Source organism: Carcharodon carcharias, chromosome 14 (assembly GCF_017639515.1).
Source record: "Carcharodon carcharias isolate sCarCar2 chromosome 14, sCarCar2.pri, whole genome shotgun sequence".
NCBI classification, from domain to species: domain Eukaryota; kingdom Metazoa; phylum Chordata; class Chondrichthyes; order Lamniformes; family Lamnidae; genus Carcharodon; species Carcharodon carcharias.
In genome coordinates, this window is record NC_054480.1 from 40912180 (window position 1) to 40933274 (window position 21095).

Below are 21095 nucleotides of genomic sequence, written 5' to 3' on the forward strand. Positions count from 1 at the left end.
TTGTGGTGGAGGTTGACCTCTGTGTGACCATGCACACAGCCTCAAGATGGGGAGGGGTGAGATCCACATGGGACATGGGGACTTCAGTAGAGATGGGTTCAGAGGGGAGGGCAGGAATGTCAACAATGACAGTGGGTTCCAGGGTTACTGGGGAGGTTAGAGAATCACTGGTGGGAGTTCTACCTGCACATCCTGAGGCTCCAGGAATATTGTTGGCGGGGGGGGGGTCCTGAGCTCTGACAGGGGGAGGGTTAAAGCTGATCTCAAAGTAAAAATGCAGCACCACCATCTTGACACCTTGAAGTTATGACAGGTTAAAATCGAAACTGGAAAAGAATCTGCATAGGAGGGGGCTGAGGCAGGGTGGGAGGGGCCCACGGCTGGACTCAGGGACCCTAACAGAGGCACCCTCACACTGCTTAGAGTAACAACATGGAAATGGAGTTTGAACCGATAACCTCTTCCTGAGTTCTAAGAAGGTGCAATTGGATCCATGGACATTTGGAGCACTTAAACATGAGACTGCAGGAGTCATTGGGTTCACAATGAAGTTGATCAATTTGGGCATTAGCAGAGAGGAATGTGAAAATGGAAGATGCTGCCAATCATGGAGGGGGCACAGCTGCTAGATATCTGCAAGATGATCAATGAAAGTCTCTAAGGTGCTTGTTGCAATTGGCATGGTTAATGGGCCAAAGGGCATCCAGTCATTCCAAAAGTGGAGGTTAGGCATATTAAATATACCAGATCAGACAATGTGCATGAGGTAAGGTTGAAGATATCCTGGATGCACGCAAACCTTTTCCAAACTCTCTCTCATTAAGATGTCAAGCAGCTGGAGTGGAATCTTGGTCACCTAGATCTGTGAGGTCACGCCTCAGCTGGGACGCTGGATCAGGGAGCAGCTCGCCTATGCACAATTCATGAGGTTTTAAGCAGAAGATCGGGTGTGAGAACCCAACCCGCCAATCAGTGGGAAACTTGTCGCTAATCCCGACTGCCACTTGTCTCCGCAGCCGAAAATTCCACTCTACGTTTATGATTGGTTTGAATCTGTGAGGTGGACTTCAAACGTAAAACATGCATTTTCGAAGCGCATGCCTTCTCACTCCAAAAGAACCCCGTTGTGGAATATTATAAGACATATGGCTAGCTTACAGAAGATATAATGTATCTACGTATTATCAAAATTTCATGCAAACTCATGAGGAGGTCAGTCATGATGTGCCAAATTGCTAGAGACTATTTGGCAGTCAGTCTATTTTATTCCTTTTTTTTAATTCTTTCCATTCCTTGCACACTAATGGGCTTAAATTTTCCAGCTTTATGAATGTTTTTGGAATACTTCACATTCAATGAGGAAGTGGAAAGTGATGCACGCTGGGTTATTTATGGTAACAATGCGGATGTGTTTTGACTTCATTTTCTTTCTCCATCTAGTATGTGTGAGGGTGCGCGCATGTGAACTGTGGGTCAATAAAGTGGGAGGAATTACCAGGTGTACTTGCGATACTTTTCATAGTACAGGGTGATAGAAAATGTTTACTGTCTTCCATTTGTTGATTTTTGGTTCATTACCTTATTTATTTGAGGTCCATGTCTGCTTCTATTAAACTCAGCATCTTGAGTTTATATTTTGGAGCTTGTACTTTTAAGCGGTAAATGAGAAATAATGATGCATGAAATCTTGAAGGATCAGTTCTGGAGAACATTTTCTGTTGGTAATGGGGGATTTCTGCCTTTACTATTATGATGTAACTGTGAGTAGCTTAAATGGATTGTGTATTTGAAAGGAAATATGGGGATGGAGTGCTTTCTGTTAAAGGTTTCTTTCACCTAAAAGTACAATTTTAAATTTAATGTTGTAAGTACTTTCTGTATCCAATATAACTTTGATGATTGTCCATCCTGGGCAGCTGCTGCCAGCTGGGAATTTGGTCTAATCCAGTCAGTAGAATGCTTTCCAATGTCTGTTGTAGGGTTGTGCAGCTTTATGTTTGTGCACTATAAATGGTTTGAAATTTTGACTGTTTTGCAGGGTCTGGGGCTGCAGCAGCTGGACTTCTCCCTGGCCAGTGTATTCTGAAAGTAAATGGGAATAATGTCAGCAAAGAGAACTACACTGAAGTACTTGAACACTTTAGTGCATACAGAAATAATCCACAGCATCTCCTGGTAAGTAGCAGCAACATTGCATGCAATCATGTGTTTTTGCTCTAACTAGGTGCTGATGAATTGGTCTAATCACTATGTCACTGTAAATAAATTAAAAAGAATATGTTTACAGTTCCTCTACACATAGCTAATCAGAGAAACTTGTCCTCTTCCCCTGCTTTCTGCAGCTGCAGGTAAATTGCATTTTTAACTGTGTTTAATGTTCTGAAAGAATCTAATAAACAGTGAAACTAAAGGCTATCTTGTGTTAGGGTTCTAAAGCAGTGTTCTATGTACTGCTAGAATCGGGGCTTGTTTCCTAAGTCTGTGGTGGCAAATGTATGTATTTGGTTCTACTATTTAATCTGTTAAGGAGGTGTGGGCAATGCTCCATTTACTGCCCACACTAAACTGCCTTGAGAAGGTGGTGGAGAACCACCTTGAATTACAGCAGTCCTCCTGATGATGTTTTCACAATGCTATTTGATATGTAATTTGCTCCAATAACGATTAATGAATTGTTAATTTATGGCCAATCAGGGTGGTAAGTGACTTGGACTTGGGCACTTTATAGCAAAAAAGTGAAATAGCAAGCAGTGCAACTTGGTTGCAGTGGTTCTAGTCATTACCTGAAGGTCAGAAGTGGGGCATTACCAAGAAACCACCTAATTTGACACATAATTTCCAAAGCCCTTGAGTGACTGAACAGTGATTGGCTAAGGATTGGGAGGTTTTCATTGGTTTGTCATGCCAGGTAGGGAATCATTTTGGCTCTGCGATAGCTAAGAGGCTGTTGGAGGGGATGTGTTCCATTTGGTCAAATAAAGTCATACTTATATATAGTGCCACTGTTAACTCTGCATTTAGTCCTTTGCATTTTATATTACCAATACTGTTTCATAAATGTGCAATTGTAAATGAACACAAATGTACACAATTGTGCATGAATATAGTTGAAGGAATAAAACCTATTTAGCTTCCAGTAGTGAGAAATAACTTTGCATACTGTTGCAGTCTCTTTAGTACTTTTCATACAATAATGAATTTCCTTGTTTTGTTTGAAAGAGCATATGCTTGAAAATGCAAATGATATGAATGGGCACATGTCAGTCTGTTTGGAGCAATAAGTAATATCTTTAACATCAAAACTGAAAGATTCTGTGTAGCACCTTCGGTGGAATTCTAGCCTAATGGGCCATGACTAAAATCACATAAAAACTCCCATTTATGTAGCGCTTTCAACTATTGGACATCTCAAAGCCAATGAAGCAATTTTCAAGTGTAGACACTACTGTAATGTAGGAAGCACCGGTAACTAATGCTCAGCAAACTCCCACAAGCAGCAATGTGATAATGACCAGACAATTTTTGTATGTGATGTTGATTGAGGGATAAATATTGCCAGAGCACTCAGGATAACTCTTGTGCTTTTCTTTGAAATACTGCCATGGGATCTTTTGCATTCACCTAAGCAGGCAGGTGGGACCTCTGGTTTAATGTCTCAGCCAACAGATGGCACCTCCGACAGTGCAGTGTTCCTTCAGTACTGCATTGGTCTGTCAGCCTTGACTCTTGAGCTCAAGCCCTGGACTGAGACTTGAAAGGTCATGTGATGTGTTTCATGAAACATTAACTGATTCATATTGTTAAGCTAACAATTTTTGTTACCATACTATTTTCTTTAAGAAATATATACTGGTGGTATTACACATGATACCATTTGCCTTATTTTATATCTCTTGCATGCTATTTATTTATGGCACCAGAACCAAAATGTGTTGGACCAGTAAAACTGATATATTCATCTGTTTGCCTGTCTTACCCACAACCCCCCCCCCCCCCACCCACCCCCAACCAACCACACCAACTCAAAAACAAAACTCTTGTTTTAAGAATCCTGTAAGTTGTATTTCTTTTTTAAAATTTATTTATTTTGGCATTCCTCTTCCTTCTCCTGTAAGTAGCTCTGGTTAGACTGAAAACTATTAAACAATTCTAAATTCTGATTTCTTAAACAGTTGTGTGAAAAGGTTCAACTCTAGTAAGTGCCAGCAGTGTTAATCAAGAAAAATAAAACAAGACATTTTGTTTATTATTTTAAAACCTGGTTGGCTTGAACAAATTTGCAATGCCCAAGTCTAATGAAAAGTGTGAACCATCCTAATACGTTCTTTCTTTCTCTCATTTCTCAAGCAAACAAATTCCAGTCAGTGGATATACAGGACTGTTGATGATGTCGATGAGACAAAACAAAGTAAACTCAACACAGATTGTCTTTGCAGCATTTCTGATCTATCAATGCATGATAAGCTGTTAGATGTTTCAGCCAGTCAAACAAAAGCATTTGATCATATCAATGAGAGCAAACAAGAGGCAGGTATGTTGTGGTTAATTGCAAACGGAACTTGTCTGACTAAACTATTTTTTTTCCAAGAAACTGTCATTGTGTTTTGTGTCAATTTGTATTTTAAGACATTCAGGCCGCAGAGTTGAAAATTTAGTTAGGTTGGTTGGCCAATGTTAAATGGGCTGAATAATTTCTGGTAAATTGCTTTAATCAGAAGTAGCATGAGTAGAACCACAAAATTGAATGTGATGAATAAAACTGGTTAAGGTAAAGTTTTGTTTTTAGTTCTATTTACATAACTGGCTTCAAACATATTTGTTGGCCATGCCCTATAGACGCCTATGCATGAAACTTGTGTACATTTATCAGATGAAAGTTCTGCTGCAATGCACTGATATTTTCTGACCAATATCTAGGGAATGTAAACTTTTCATATACTGATCCATGAAGTGTGAATGGATCAGGCACTCTACCCTGGCAGTGGCTTTGACGGCCTGTCAGATTTTACAGCTGCTGTGCAAAGGAAGATGGTAAACCACTTCTGTTTTCAATTGTAAGCTGTGTTTATTTTGTATGGGAACCAAGGCCATACCATGGTTACATGCAACTTGGGTTTCTTGCAACTGGCTGGAAGTGGCTGCCACTCAACAAAACTGACTGGGAGGTGAAGGCCCCTGTTCAGTGGGTTTTCCTGGCTGCCAATCTTGAGAATCCCGACAGTTTTACTGTCGGCTTGCACCCAAATGTGTGAGACTCGTGCTTTGGAAACAAATTGCATTAGCAAGATCCTGTAGATTTGTAAAAGCAGCTGACATTGCTGTTGGATTATAAATACAGATCTGGGACTAATAATTTACTTTCTTCCTGATGTAGAACGACACTCCCTGAGCAGATTTTCATTTTATTTTGCTATTGAGAGAATTGTGGAGGTGGGCAGGGAGAGTGATGATCTCTCCTGATACGGAGTAAAAGATGTTTATAAGATTTGTCGTTTGGTATGAGGCAAACTATCGGCATCCTTGAATTAGGCCTCTTGGCAGGCAGATCATCTACCTGACTTGCAAGTTCTACTGCCACTTTCACATCAATACATGTTCAAATCTAAACCACTTTAATTTTCTAAGAATCCTTTGCATTTTCTTTTCTAAACACATTGCTTCAAAAATATTTCATGCAGACAGAATTGGAGGAGAATATGAACCCCATTGTGAGGAAAGCTCAGGTTCATTGCCATTGACTTCATTCGTCAGCCACCGCTAGGTCAGTTATGTTGTGAATTACTTGTGTAGCCATTTTCATCTTTAACATTCCTAATCTCCCAAAAATTACCTAATAATCGACAATATATTTAATAGAAATGGGAGTAGACCATTCAGTCCACTGAACCTGTTGCATCATTCAGTTATATAACGGCTGACCTGTACTTAAACTCCATTTGCGCTACCTTACTCCATTTACACTACCTTACTCCATATTCTTATGTCATCATGTTCCATTACCCTTTGTTATACTTACCTTGCAAGAATCTTATTAATCTTATTAACATTTGTCTTGAAAATTCTAATTTACTTATCATCCACAGCCTTTTGGGAAGTAGTTCTAGAATTTTACCACTCTTCGTGTGGAAAATGTGCTTCCTTGTTTCACTTCTAAATAACTTTGAATATTCAGATTCCCCCCACAACCCCCATTCTGAATGCCGCCACCTGATGCGATACTTTGTATCTATCATTTAGCACCATTTCCATACTGCTCTCAAATACTTTTTGAGACTGTACTAAAGCAGGCAACTAACTTGGTGCCAACTTCCAGTACTTAACGTCTTCACTTTAATTTTAGGTCATGTTTATCTCTACTCACCAACTTTGTTATGTACCATTGCCACAGCAAAGAGGAAGTCATTCTGATGCTTTGTTTCTAGCTCATGTATAAAATAGGTTTGATTTGACTTGTAAAATAGTAGCATCTCTGCTCTGTTCTTAACTGGCAGCCCAGCTAAGATGGGTGTTTCCAAGATAAATTGCCAACTGTTGTCGTATTGTGTCAAGTAATTAAACCTTCGTATTTGTTTTAACTGCCCAATTTTCTATGGTGAAGTTTTTGTCATCTCAGATGATTTTTAGCAATGGAAATAAGGAATTACCATATAAAGGGTCTATAAGTGAGGACAAGGGGTTAGAAAGCTGGCAACTTGTTTCATGCCTAACCACTTTTTAGGATGTTCCAAGAAATATTTTCTTACATTTATAGCACAAGGAAAATTAAACTCCATTATTCAAAAAGGGAGGGAGATAGAAGTGGCATACTACAGGCCAGTTAGCTTAACATCTGTTGTAGGCAAAATGTTAGAAGTTATTATTAAGGAAGTTATAGCAGGGCACTTGGATAAGCTCAAGGTCATCAAGCAGAGTCAACATGGTTTTGTCAAAGGGAAATTGTGTTTAACCAATTTATTGGAGTTCTTTGAAATAATGTGCTGTGGATAAAGGGGAACCAGTGGATGGACTGTCCTTTGATTTCCAGAAGACATTTGATAAGGTGCCACATCAAAGATTATTGAAGAAATTAAAAGCCCATGGTACAGGGGAGTAACATATTGGCATGGATAGAAGATTGGCTGGCTAATAGGAAGCAGAGAATAGGCATAAATGGGTATTTTTTAGGTTGGCAAGATGGAACAAGTGTGCCACAGGGATCAGTGCTGGGATCGCAACTGTATACAGTTTATATAAATGACTTGGATGATGGGATGGCTGGTAAATCTGCTGATGATATAAAGGTAGGTAGGAAAGAAAGTTGTGAAGAGGACATAAGGAAGCTACAAAAAGATATGGGTTAAGTGAGTGGACAAAGATCTGGCAAATGGTGTATCATGTGGAAAATGTGAAATTGTCCATTTTGGCAGGAAGAATAAAGAGAAGCATATTAACTAAATGGCGAGAGATTACAGAGCTCTGAGGTGCAGAGAGATCTGCGTGTCCTAGTGCATGAATCACAGAAGGTAGTCTCAGCAAGTAATTAGGAAAACTGTTAGAATGTTATTAAAAGGGAGCGATAAACACCCTCCAATTCCGCAGAGACCAAACGAGCCCCAAGCTTCTTGACACTAGTTTATTCAAGCATATGCAGGGGAGCTCTCTAATCAGTTACATTCCATTACTTTATACCCTTGCAGACCATAGCTCGTTTGAATATGCCAATCATTAATTGACATATTTCTTACTTTAATATCAATATCCAGTTGTATTCATTTACATATGATTAGGTTACCCTATTACGTTCAAGGCACATACACATGATTATACTATCCAATCATATTCAGAACACGTATACGTGAGACTTGGCCCTTGCCCGACTCAGTAACTCATGTCTACTTGTGGTTTATCAAAGCTTCTTCCTCGTCCATTGTTCTAGTCTTTTAACACCCCCCCCCTCCCCCCGCCTTCATTATAATTTATTGCAAGGGGAATTGAATACAAAAGTCTGGAGGTTTGGCTTCACTTGTTCAGGGCACTAGTGAGATCACATCTGTGGCACTGTGTACAGTATTGGTCACTTTATTTAACGAAGGATTTAACTGTGTTGGAAGCAGTTCAGAGAAAGCTTACCAGGCTAATACCTGGAATGGGCAGATTATCTTATGTGGAAAGGTTTGACAAACTAGGCTTGTATCCACTGGAGTTTAGAAGAGTAAAAGGTGACTTGATTGAAACAAAAAAGATCCTGAGGGGTATTGACAGGGTGGATATGGGAGAATCTGGAATTAGGGGGTCAGGGTTCACAAATAAGGGGTCGCCCATTTAAAACACAGCTGAGGTGAAATTTTTTCACTGAGGTTCGTGACTCTTTGGAACTCTCTTCCTGAAAAGGTGGCTGAAGCAGAGTCTTTGAATATTTTTAAGGCAGAGGTGGGTAGATTCTTGGTTAGCAAGGAGGTGATATGTTATTGGGGGTAGGTGGGATGCAGATTTGAGGTTACTATCGGATCAGCCATGATCTTATTAAGTGGTGGAGTGGACTCGAGGGGCTGAACAGCCTACTCCTGCTCCTTGTCCGTGTATACCAAATGGGCTGCAAACTCCTCAGAGCACTACTGTTTTGTCAATAGACAGTTTACAAGTCATGATTTAGATAAAGTTGAGAGTTTCTCCTGATAAACTGACCAAGTTGTGAGCGACCTGTTTTTCAATGCATGTTACATTCCATGTGCTTTCGCAGATCTTGGAGGGAACATTGGTTCTCAGAATGAAGTGTGGCTACTTCTTGTTTAGGCAAATGTCTGAAAGATAATGATCCAGATAACTTCAAGGATTGGCTCTAATGGGGCTTCTTGGTTCTCAGATTCTTTCAACTCCTTAATAATATGATGCTTTGCTGATTGGTATAAGAAAACAGTTATAGATAACTTGCAAACTGAATGCAGAATAGGTTGCTTTGACTAATTCTGTAAACTTTCTCCTTCGGCTTAAGCAAACTTCAAGTGAGGCAAAGAGGCCAATTCAAAATCAAAGAAGTCTGATTGCAGTTTATAATTGAACCTAACTCTAACGAGTGAATAATTGAATTTGTTTTCAGATAGTCAGTCTTTTAATCCATGAAAGGTAATCACTTATTGACCCTTGCAGATCTGCAGTTGAACACAGATGGGGTGACTTCTCATATCAAGATGACTGTGGATAATGTACATTTGGAGCATGGTGTCGTCTATGAGTATGTCAGTACAGCAGGGATAAAATGTCATGTCAAGGAAAAAATGGTGGAGCCTAAAGGTTGTTTCAATTTAACGGCAAAGGTACGGGTTATTCAATTATACTTATGGGACTGATTTCTTGTGCTTGTTATAGAGTACTGATATATTTTACATTATTAGACAAGACCACCTATAAATCACTCCATTGGTTTATATAATAGAAATGGAATATTTTGAACTTCAAAGCCTCCATTTCAGGTTATTGAATGCAGCTTATTAAATCCTAGTAGGTCTACAAGTCAAACTCCCCTGACCATCGATGAACTCTGACACACAGATAGTCTGTTTGACTGATTGGGATTGGGTTTTAATTGTTCCCTTATTCTGAAGACTAGTTTGGAATTATGTAATCTGAGATTGATTCAGTACAATACTATAAAACCATATGCAATGATTCAAAATTGTGGTTGCTTTTTACCCAAGCCATTTTCTGCAATAGAAAATCAAATCTGAATCAATTAAGGTCAAAATTTGCTGCCCCCAAGAGCTGGTCCCTGCTTATTGATGACTGGAATGGAAGAAGGACTAGGTGGTGGAGAAACAGCTGTGTTTTGGGGGTGTGGGGTTCAGGTGCCAAAGGAGAGTTAGGGAAGAAAGAGAGGCAGTTGTGGGGCACCAGGGACCAAATCATTTTATGCAAATTCTGCTTTGAGCCCAAGCCAGTGTGTGATTTAGAAATGCTGCTGCCATGCTGAGCTTAGTACTATGCCATGTGAGAAATGGTCCAAACACTTGTGCAGTGCAGACAATTTTGTCTGTCGTTCGAATGAATATCAATAGGTATACAATTATTACTAATTATTGGTCGGATACTGGAGCATTATGCCGATTCCTGCCAGCTACATAGGGGGAATCTGAGTGGTAACAGTATTATTCTTAATTATTGGTGTAATTGAGCTACTGGAAGGTACTGGTTGAATCAATGTTTCTGCCCCCACCTCTGCCGCACATCCCTCAAACCTAAATTCTTCTTCACTTTTGGTCCTGGTTCTCTGATGGCTTGACACCATCAGCTGTTGTGCATATACGTACACACTAATTGGTAGCAGTAGTAGGCCCCTTGGTCCATTGAATTTGCTCACCATTAACATCACAAGCAAAGATACTCCACTACACGGGGCCCAACCTTTATGAGATAAATGTAGCAACATTTGCAAACATCAGGTTGTCAGAGTGCCACGTTATCAAATCTCATGGAATGCTTCCAACAACCATTGGCAGCTCTCCTGGGATTTAGTATCATGAGCAATTAGTATGTGGTTGCATCTTGTGAGAAAATGGATGAATCTGATGGTCTTGCCAGATTGTTTTTGTATTTTAAGCAATTGCAAAAATACTATTGCTTTCAAGATTTGCCAACCAAAATTATTCTACCAATGACTGAGGTAGCTTTGATTGCCAAGAAGGAAATGGGATTTCCCCACCATATCAAAGAAGAACTCCATGATATGCCATGTTTATAGTAAAAGAATACTCAAGTACAAGCACAATCTCCTGATTAAGATAAAATTTGCATGTTAACTATTGCATTTTGAAAAGCTTTCCCTTATTCTGCATTGAAAAGTGTTGCTGCCCCCCTCAACCACCACCGTCTTTCTGTCAGTTAACTGTTCTGTAATGTTCCATGTCCCTAGGTAAATATTCCAATTTTTTTTCCCCCAGTTGATGTTTGTTTAGTTGTTCAGAAGACCTCATTAACTAACATTGCCTACTTTGTCAGATTTTAGAAGCCTTAGCAGCAGATGACTGTCAGTTTATAAAGAACTGCAGAGGATTGATATCTTCTAGGAATTCCCTTATCTTTAAGTCTCAGTTTGAATTTCGACATCTGTGTGAGACCAAGCTCGGCATCATTGGCAAGCGAATTGCTAACTATTCCAAGGTACGTACAGCAAATTTGTTAGTTAAATTGTAGACCCTAACCAGTAAAATCTGACTTAAATCTTAGGTGAAGTTCTAGGATTATGCAGCACTATGCTCCATTATCATGATAAGCATAGTTAAATACCTTCTTGCATTTGTTCTGATTTTTCTTTAGTTATCCTAAAGTTGGTTAAGTCTTTGGTTGGAGATGTATTAGCTAACTTTATAGTTTTGATGCTTTGAGCCAAATTGTGATAGAATACAGCCAGGCAAATTTCTCATTTATTCTGAACGCTAATCAGGCCACTCATTTATGGTAACAGAACATTGTTTACAAAACATGGGCTGCAGAATTTTTACCAATATTTTGGGGATCATAATGGCATATAATGCCCAACTGTATTGAGGTAAGAAATCTTCTGGTTGCCAGCTGTAATGACGTTGTACAAGCATTCCTGAAGTTAACTGGGAATATCTTCAGAAATAATTGAAAATATTGTTGCACATAGTGACCGGTGGAGTCTCTCTCCCTTTATCAACAAGCAACTTATTGCTTTATGCATTTAGCATCGAAAGTCTCTTCCTATGCTTTTATTTTATATACAAGAGGTTTGCTCGAACATGGACTCTATTACTGGGAGCATGGTAAAAGTAGATCCATAACTTTTTTTTTAAGAACAGATGGATAAGTACTTGAAGGAAACAAAAAGATTTTGGAAAGGACTCGGGAATGGAATTAAGTGTATAGGTCTTTCGAAGAACCAGCACGAGCACTATGACCTGAATGGTTAATCACAGAATCCATAGAACACAAAAAACAACCTAACTAGTGAAGTGCTGATCACAAACAAATGCTGTTCCCCAGCACTGAGGGAAAGTAAATTCATTATCACTGAAGCGCTGTCAGTACATACTGCTTAATGCCTCCAAGACAAGCAAACAGTTTATATCCTGTTTAAATGTTGGAAGCTGTGGCATGATATGGGGAATGTCCGTAAAAGTATCTTTTATTGAATTTTGTTCTTTGTGGCTGTCTTTAGTTTGCCCAGGAGTTGAAAAACCGAGCATGGCCCTCCTTCAAGCAAGCTTCGACCAAATTGCACCTGTTAAATAGCACTGATTTCTGTCCAACCAACTGTCATGTTAATGTAATTGAAGTATCCTGTCCGAAAAGCACTACCTCTCTGGGAAGATCTTTCAGCATACGCTTTGGTCGAAAAAATTCTTTTCTTGGCCTGGAGCAAGATCAAGGTAATAGAAAATTACTGTCTGACTGTTACAGTTTAAATTTTTTTTTACCAATTTCAATTCCCACTGAACCGAAAATGCTTACAATTCAGCTAATTGAAGGGGAATTTATTGTATCTCATGACCAACTTGATTCACAAGAGGTTCTGACGTGTGCTGTGGTACAGTTCCATGTATGTTGGCAGCCCTCTGGCACCTCATAAGTTTGCATTCTACATATGTAAGTCAAGAAAGTAAATGTCAGCAAGTTAACTGGTTCATAACAGCCTGATCCCATCCTCAACTGACACAAACATATTTAGTTAATGCTTTTCCAGCAGAGCCACTAGATACCATTAGAAACCTAGCTGAATTTTCACTTCTCTGTGGCCAGTTGCTGAGATAACTGTAGTATGCCAACTGCCACTGTAATTATGTTTAGTTCATCTTGGAGATTAAATCTGGGAACTTCTGGGTTTGCATCACTAAGTAACAAACACCTATTTTTCCCCAAAATCCTTGGAAGCATATGTTAATTGGTTTAAAAACGTTTCCACAACCACCACCTTTCTTGTGTCCAGCTCTACTTAGCTGTTTTTGACTTTGGAGTATCTACTTGGTTTGACCATATATGGTGGAGCATGATGCCTTTTTTATTCTGGAGTTGTCTTCCTATACCTTTGTGCTCTCACTTTGGGCCTGCCTTAACTTTCTTGATTCTTTCCTTGACCAAACATGTTTTCAGCTTTTTTTTTGGCTTAAGTATTCAAGGTGCTATAAAGTGCTATAAATTCATGTTGTTCTTCATCCTATTTGTATTGAACCTTGACTGATCCGCATTGTGCAGAATGTTCCCATTTTTTGGCGACTGACCAAACTAAAATTTGCCATTGAAAACCGAGTATGTTGGAAACAGTAAGAAAAGCAGCATCTGTGGAGATGGAAACTAAGTTAACATTTTGTGTTGATGACCTTTAATCGTTTAGAAATGTGTCAGGTTTAAAGCAAGTACAGAAAGACAGGAAAAGAGGGGCAGGGCTGTGGTTTTGGGAGCAAATAATCAAGGTTGGCGGACAGGAGAGATTTGATGATGAAAGAGATGATGGAGCAGGTAAAAAGTGGATAGTTAAACAAAAGATGGTTTCCGAGGAGGTGGAATTGATTACAGCAGAATCATTACCAGCACCTGCTGCCTGAGGAAAGCAAGAGCAGTGGCTATGACCTAAAATGATTGAACTCCATGTTAACTGAAGGTTGTTGAGTGCCTAGTCAAAATATGAGGTGCTGTTTCATGAGCTTGGGTTGAACTTTATTGCAACCAGCATGGAGGCTGAGGTCAGAGTGGGATGACGAATTTAAATGGCAAATGACTGGTAGCTCTGAGTCACTGCCGGGGATTGACTTGAAATGTTCAGCAATGCGGTCATCCAGTCTGTGTTTTAACTCCCTCAATGCTCATGAGCAGTGAATATGTTATACTAAATTAGAAGAAGTAAAAGTAAATCACTGCTTCATTTGGCAAGCGTGTTTGGGACCCTGGATCTTTGGGAAGGGAGGAGGGTGGTAGAAATTTGACATGCAATTTATGATTTTAAACCTGAGATTGGTCATTCTGCTAGGCAAGGGTATAAATTGATATGGAGCCAGGGCAGCACATGGAGTTAATTAGATGATGGCTGATCTGTGTTTTGAATGGTGGGTGGGGTTGTGGGGAAGTAGGCTTAGAACTGAATGGTCTACTTCTGTTCCTAAGTTATGCTTCCCTTTTGTAGCACGGTATGGTTAATTGCTGAATAAGCCTTGATAAATGGAAGAAAATGGTAATCCTCAGCTTCTCAACAGTACTTGTGAGAAATGAAAATGGGCTTAGAAACACTTGGAAATTGGAGATGGTTTTTGAAGATCGGATTTTATGGAAAATATGATAGTTTTTAAGTAATTTTTGGTCAGAGGAAAATGTGAACTTCTTTTGAGTTTTGTTTCCATTTTACTTGCCATTTTTACATAACCTTGATAAATGACTCATACTATTATCAATGCCAAACCATGTGCATTAAAATCATTGGACTTATCCACATGATTAAACATTGGACATAATTAGACAGTGTTTCTCCTTCAGAAGAAGTTCCCCTGTCTTTGCAACCTGGAGTTAATTCTCAAAAGTTGAAAATGGCATCGTCTTGAACAGGTTTAGCCTGTACAGGCATAGTGCATTGTTGCTTCTGATGCCAAACAGTTAACTGGGCAGGGACCAATTCAGATTCGAGGGGGAGGAAATTCAAACACAGATGTAGGCCTGAGAAACCAGCTGCTGTTTGTTGGCCTGAAACCTTTATGCCTGCTGCTGGAGAGCAACCCCAAAAATTCAGCTGGCAAGTGCACAAAACGGGTCTCCTCTATGGCCAATGCTTGTACCTTTTAGACATTCAGATCTGGAATCTGGGGGGCACGGGGGCATGTGTATTCCAACATGAGCTTAACACTAGCTTCATGTGGCACCATTACAACTGCAGGAGAAAAAGATGCAAGGATAGGAATTATTAACATTGATGTGTTGAAGATTTTGCTCTTTGCTACTAGAGAAATTACATCTTAGTAGGATAGTTGGGGGTCCTCATGCATGAATCCCAAAAAGCTAGCGTACAAGTTCAGCAGTTAATAGGTGTATCTTTCCTTAGATAAGTGGACCAAAACTGTTCACAGTATTCTAGGTGTGGTCTAACCTAGTGCCTTGTATAGTTTTAGCAAGACTTCCCTATTTTTATACTTCATTCCCTTTGAAATAAAGGCCAACATAATGGAATAAAACCAGAGATTTTATGCAGTAATTATTACTTGACACTTAAGACTCAGTCCTGAATGCATTAGCCCTAACTTTTTCATCTGTCTTTAGGACATGACTAGTGGGCAATTAACACAAAGGCCATGCCCTTACAATTATCTCTGACTAGGTTCCATTGGCAACAGCACTACCAATGGAGGAGCTGAAGCAATTTCCAGTGTTGCGCATTTAACAGTGTAAGTGCGGAATATCTGAAATTTAGTTTTGGTGTGTGTTGACAGCCTTGCTGTTATTAGTATAGCAAAGTCTGGGCCACTGAAATGGTGCCGAGAACGTTTTGTGCAACCAGTTAATGTTTTTGATCTTATACAGCAAGTTGCTTTGAGGATGGCTTATTTTATGCGGCATTCACCTGTCAGGAAGTGAATTTCTCTATGGTTGTTCGAAACATAGTTTGGATTGGCAGATGGGGTTTACACTTTTTTTTTCCTCTTCTGAAGTATCCTGTATTTCATCTTGCTACATTTTGCTGCTTGTTACAATAGCTCTTGTGTGTTTATGGTTGACTTTAATATCAAGACTGGGACTCGGAATCTGTTCCTCAGGGTAATAGTTCAATGTTTTCCTGCTGGTAACATTGGGTGCTTGAATGTGCTCATTTTTTATATTATTTACTGCTGCTCCTTGATTTCAGAAATGTGTAATGTTCAGTGTTTCTTTCATTGTTTGTGAAGTCATTACCTGATGACTATCCGTAAAATGTTATTTTTGTTTGCAGGTATTATAAATCCTATGAACTACACTCGGCATAGCATCACCACCATGGCAGCACCCCAGTGGAAGTGTTTAATTATGGGAGAGGAAGAAACGGACCAGCAGCTGGATCCAGAAGAGTTGGTAAATCAACAAAATGGAGAGGTGACCCAAGAAAGTGGAGGCTTGAGCTTTCTATTAAAGCAGGAAGATATGGAGATTCAGGACTCTTTCTTCCAGCTTTTTATTAAACTGGAGATTTCTTCGAAGGAAATGAAGCAATATGTAATGCAAATAAATGTGTAAGTGCTCAGTAGCTCTAGATTGAACATTAATCGTTACGTTGTCTGCAAAAATGTGCTTTTGTGGCAATATAACAAATTGGATTATTTGCTAATAATGATTTAATGATTTTTGCTGCACTAATCATTTTTAAGGTTTGCATGGCTAATTTGTCTGCTGCCACTAACCCTCCCATCCAAAAACACACCAGATCATTTTTATTTCTCAGCTAGTGAGGTGACCTGTTTCTGTGCCATTCTGCAGGCACTGCTTTCTTAATGATTGTTGGGATGTGCTTGGAGAATACTGAGCTAATTTTTTTCTCCCTTGTCTTATGGTTTTTCTAGCGGGTGGCCTTAGATAGTCAGCCTTCGTTCAACTACTGGGTCAAATCATGTAATTAGGGGAGGTGATGGTGTTGTGGTAATGTTGCTGGACAAGTAATCCAGAGACCCAGGCATAACGCTATGCGGACCTGGGTTCAAATCCCACCATGGCAGATGGTGAAACTTGAACCCAACAAAAATCTGGAGTTACAAGTCTGATGATGATCACGAAACCATTGCTGATTGTAAACATTATTTAAGATTTAAACTGTGATTTCTGAACTCATTAACCAAAGGGCTGTGATGTTCTGTTTGTAGGGTAGCCATTGATTGATGACCTGGAATCAGTATTATTTGTGCATTTACTGCATTAATGTCTAACTGTAACTTGAATCAATCTGTCTTGTATTGAATTACAGTTTTCACCTCTAAATTGTGTTACATGTGTCCCTCAAATGCAAGAAGTGGTAACCAATCCATCTGAAATTCAAGCCGATTGTTTCCAGGTGGCTTGACAAAGAAAGAGAAAATTATTTCCATATGCCCAAAGCATTTATTGTCGATCAGAGTGTAACATTGTTTCTATTGTGTCTGCAGCCTGCTGTCCTCAATAACTGAGCCTGCCCAGTCTGAGACTTCAGAGCACACTTCATCAGACCTCGCACTTGCCCCATCTGTTCTGATGGAAGAGAATGATATCGACAGAGCAGAGCACTGTGGAACAAAGCGAGTCTGCTTTGTGGTCAATGAAGAAGAGCAGGATGATTCAGGACATGATACAACAAGTTATAGGGATTCTTATAGGTATGAATCTTTCCCAATTCCCTTCTTGAGACACCAGCAACCTAACATTAGTTTATGATGCATCTTTGAATGGCTAATTTATTTGAATAAAGATTGTAAGTTGGTGTTTTTAATCACAATATTAAAGCACAGAAACACACCATGAAGCCCTGTAAGCTTGCACTAGTTTTCTATCTTAGCCACCTGTCCTAATTCCATTCTCCTGGTTGCTCATCAGCCCCTTAAAGATTGTTTTTAACTGTGCTATTGACCTGGCTGAATTGCTGAAAAGATCTTGTGGATGGGGCTTTAATTGGTCAGTTTTAACTAAGATTTAGTATGGAGTCATGCAGAACAATTAATCTGTAGGGAAATTTTCTGTCTCAGCTTCTGGCCTCCTTCCAATACTGCACTCTTGTTATCCAGTTGAAATTGGGAAATCTCTGTGTGGAGAATTCACCACCTATGCATAAGAACCATGACACCAACCACTTGTATTATAAGGAAAATTTACCACGATATATTTATCTGTTTTTTATAGTAATCTATATATTCACTGATAGACAACAATATATACTTTGGTTATTCTATGCCTTTGAATGGGTAAATTAACTTGGGTGAAATCCAAATGCTGAATATTTTGCCAAGAAAAATTATTTTTTTGAGGTTTAATGCTGCCCACTAGGGGTTATTTTGCAGTATTCCTTGCATGCTGCATTTCTAATCTTGTAGTGAGGGACTGTACCAAGTAAACATCAGGTACTGGCTCTCGGGAAGGGATTAAAAATAGATAAAGCCTAGTTCCTGGGCTACTTTTGCATATCTACAGAAGTCAGTTATAGATTGGTATTGGTGGGACTCCAACACCAGGTCATCAAAGTTCCTTCTTAGCATTGGGTGAGGTGGGATGATAAGGGATTGGTTAAATGGCTTGAGTTAAAAAGTATGATTAATAAGCCAAAGTAATATGTTCCAGTGATGGAATGTTGTGCTGAGCATCCAATGAATGCAGTTCCATGCTTGGCTACTGTATGTTAATTCAGCTCTCAGCATATAGAAATTGATTTTATTTATAAGTATTGACACTGTTGGTCAGGTCAGTTGCTTTATTCACAGTTCAAGAAGACCAATTTGATACTTTCACCCAGCCTGATTCAGCTCTGGTGTATAATGGTAGTCCAAATGTTTTGCAGCTAGGGTGTATTACATGCAATATCTATGGCAGTTCCTTTATAATGGTTAAAACCTAAGTTGCAAATCTTCCAGAACATGTTTTAGACTGATGTACGTTCCGTACCCCCACCACCAGCCATTCCCCCTTCACCACCCCAAATAGTCATTGAATTGGTTTTACATTTGTAATTGTTTGAGACTATGGAGTCAGATTTATTGGCCCAGTTTAGACAGTTGCTTTCGATGTTTGATTCTTTCTGGAGTGATGTAAAACTGTTCACAGTGATTGAAGAGACGCTATGTAACCAACTTTCATGCTGAGCTGCTTGCAACCCCCCATGCATACTTCAGTGAGTACCAATAGGTGCAAATAGTTGAACAGCTTCCAATTACACCATGGAATTATGCACCTTTTCCTGTAATGTTTCAGAATCTCTGCTAGATGCAGCACTGCTTTTAAACTAGCTGCCAAATATGAAATGAACAATTTCATCTGCCAGTTTCTAAAGTTAAATCTGTTAAGTGAGCACAGGAATGTTATAAGCAGCGCTAGTTATGCGGTCTATAAGAATTTAAAGCAAAAGCAAAGCATGAAGTAGTCGTCTTAATTTGTTTTCTTCTTTCCAAAATGCAGACACTATAAGTTGAATTAATCAATTGCTCCATTGTGTGCTGATTTGAAACAGATTTATTTCTTACAACTTGTTCATGCTTGGTGTAGGTTTGAAATGCCAGCTGTTTGAAAGATTTTTTTTCCAGCAGTCTGTGAACAATTTTCTCACGAGTTCAGTTCCAAACATTGAAAGCCCTTTTTTCTCTTAAAATGTTTGGCTCTTGCAGGTATTTATGCAGAATGGCGAGTTGGTAAGAATTGTTTATTCAGGTGTCCTCGAGAATCCTTTCTTCACTGTTGGGGCAATACGTGCCAAGTTCTTGATTTTGGATGCAAAGTATTTCTCAAATTAGTTCATGAGCCTCATAACCAGTGGTAACAAACATTCCTAGCATTTTTCCTTGAGTAGGAAGTGTGTGAATTTTAAGAAATATTGATTGTTGAATATCTAAAAATACATAAGCTCCCAACAGCTGATGGCAGTTTGGTGTGAGGGATGGTAAGTAGTAGGCTCTAATCTCTGCTCATAGTAAATCTAATTGTGTTATTTGGGAAAAAAAGAATTATTGGAACTCCAGTGAAAAAACTGGGGCAGTGCTCTGGGTCCTCCTTGGAAAACCTTACAAACAGCTAGTTCTGAAACACTAGTAGAAGCGCTGGTCACAAATGAGCCCAACTGGTTAAACTGCCCATGGAACCCAAAACACTAGCCATTTTGTAATTAATGGAATAGGTTAACGTGGGCTACTGACCACATAGTATTTCTGCAACCAACGATTGAAGGAAGTTTTAGATAACTATTTGTGAAGGGCTAATTCCTTCCAGGTCTGTTTGAATATTTGGCTCCCATTGCCCACTATTTGAATTGTTTCAATCAGCATAATAAGTATTTCCTTTTAAGATGATCAGGCAATGATTTCAGCCATTGGAATAGCAAACCAGTTAACAAAAACAAAAATAGCTAGAAAAACTCAGCAAGTCTGACAGCATCTGCGGAGAGGAATACAGTTAACGTTTCTAGTCCATATGACTCTTCATCAGAACTAAGAAATATAGAAATGATATGAAATATAAGCTGGTTGAGGGGGTGGGACAGGTAGAGCTGGATAGAGGGCCAGTGATAGGTGGAGGCAAAGAAGAGATTGCCAGCATAGACAAAAGGGGTATTGACGGTGGTGATATTAGCTAAGGAATGTGCTAATGATGACATTAAAGGTAGAAAGCAGGACGAGCAAGTGACAGTCCGAGTGGGGGTGGGGTGGGGGGGAAGGGATCAAGATAGGCTAAAAGGTAGAGATAAAATAATGGATGGAAATGCATTTAAAAATAATGGAGATAGGCAGGAAAAGAAAAATATATTAAAAAAAATTATAAATTGTTGGAAAAAGGTGGACCAGAAAGGGGGTGGGGATGGAGGAGAGAGTTCATGATCTGAAATTGTTGAACTCAGTGTTAAGTCTGGAAGGCTGTAAAGTTCCTAGTCGGAAGATGAGTTGCTGTTCCTCCAGCTTGCGTTGAGCTTCACTGGAACATTGCAGCAGGCCAAGGATAGACATGTGGGCATGAGAGCAGGGTGGTGTGTTGAAATGGCATGCGACAGGGAGGTCTGGGTCATGCTTGCGGACAGACCAAAGGTGTTCCGCAAAGCGGTCACCCAGTCTGTGTTTGGTCTCTCCAATATAGAGGAGACTGCATTGGGAACTGCGAATGCAGTAGACTAAATTGAGGGGAAGTGCAAGTGAAGTGCTGCTTCACTTGAAAGGAGTGTTTGGGCCCTTGGATGATGAGGAGAGGGGAAGTAAAGGGGCAGGTGTTGCACCTTCTGTGGTTGCCATCAGAGGGGGTTGAGGTTTAGGGGTGATAGAGGAATGGACCAGGGTATCCTGGAGGGAATGATCCCTGCGGAATGCTGCCGGAGGCGGTGAAGGGAAGATGTGTTTGGTGGTGGCATCATGCTGGAGTTGGCGGAAATGGCAGAGGATGATCCTTTGAATGCAGAGGCTGGTGGAGTGATAAGTGAGGACAAGGGGGACCCTATCATA

At 39.6% G+C, this 21095-nt stretch overlaps 1 protein-coding gene across 1 annotated transcript in view; it reads left to right on the forward strand.

The window, feature by feature from the left end:
- Window positions 1–21095, forward strand: part of prex1 (phosphatidylinositol-3,4,5-trisphosphate-dependent Rac exchange factor 1) — a 222355-nt gene that overhangs the window by 158598 nt on the left and 42662 nt on the right. The window contains exons 20-26 of the mRNA XM_041204802.1: window positions 2039–2175; window positions 4348–4531; window positions 9127–9293; window positions 10972–11133; window positions 12155–12365; window positions 15902–16178; window positions 17082–17288. Of these exons, the coding sequence (XP_041060736.1) occupies window positions 2039–2175; window positions 4348–4531; window positions 9127–9293; window positions 10972–11133; window positions 12155–12365; window positions 15902–16178; window positions 17082–17288 (1345 nt within the window). The remainder of the gene's footprint in view (window positions 1–2038; window positions 2176–4347; window positions 4532–9126; window positions 9294–10971; window positions 11134–12154; window positions 12366–15901; window positions 16179–17081; window positions 17289–21095) is intronic.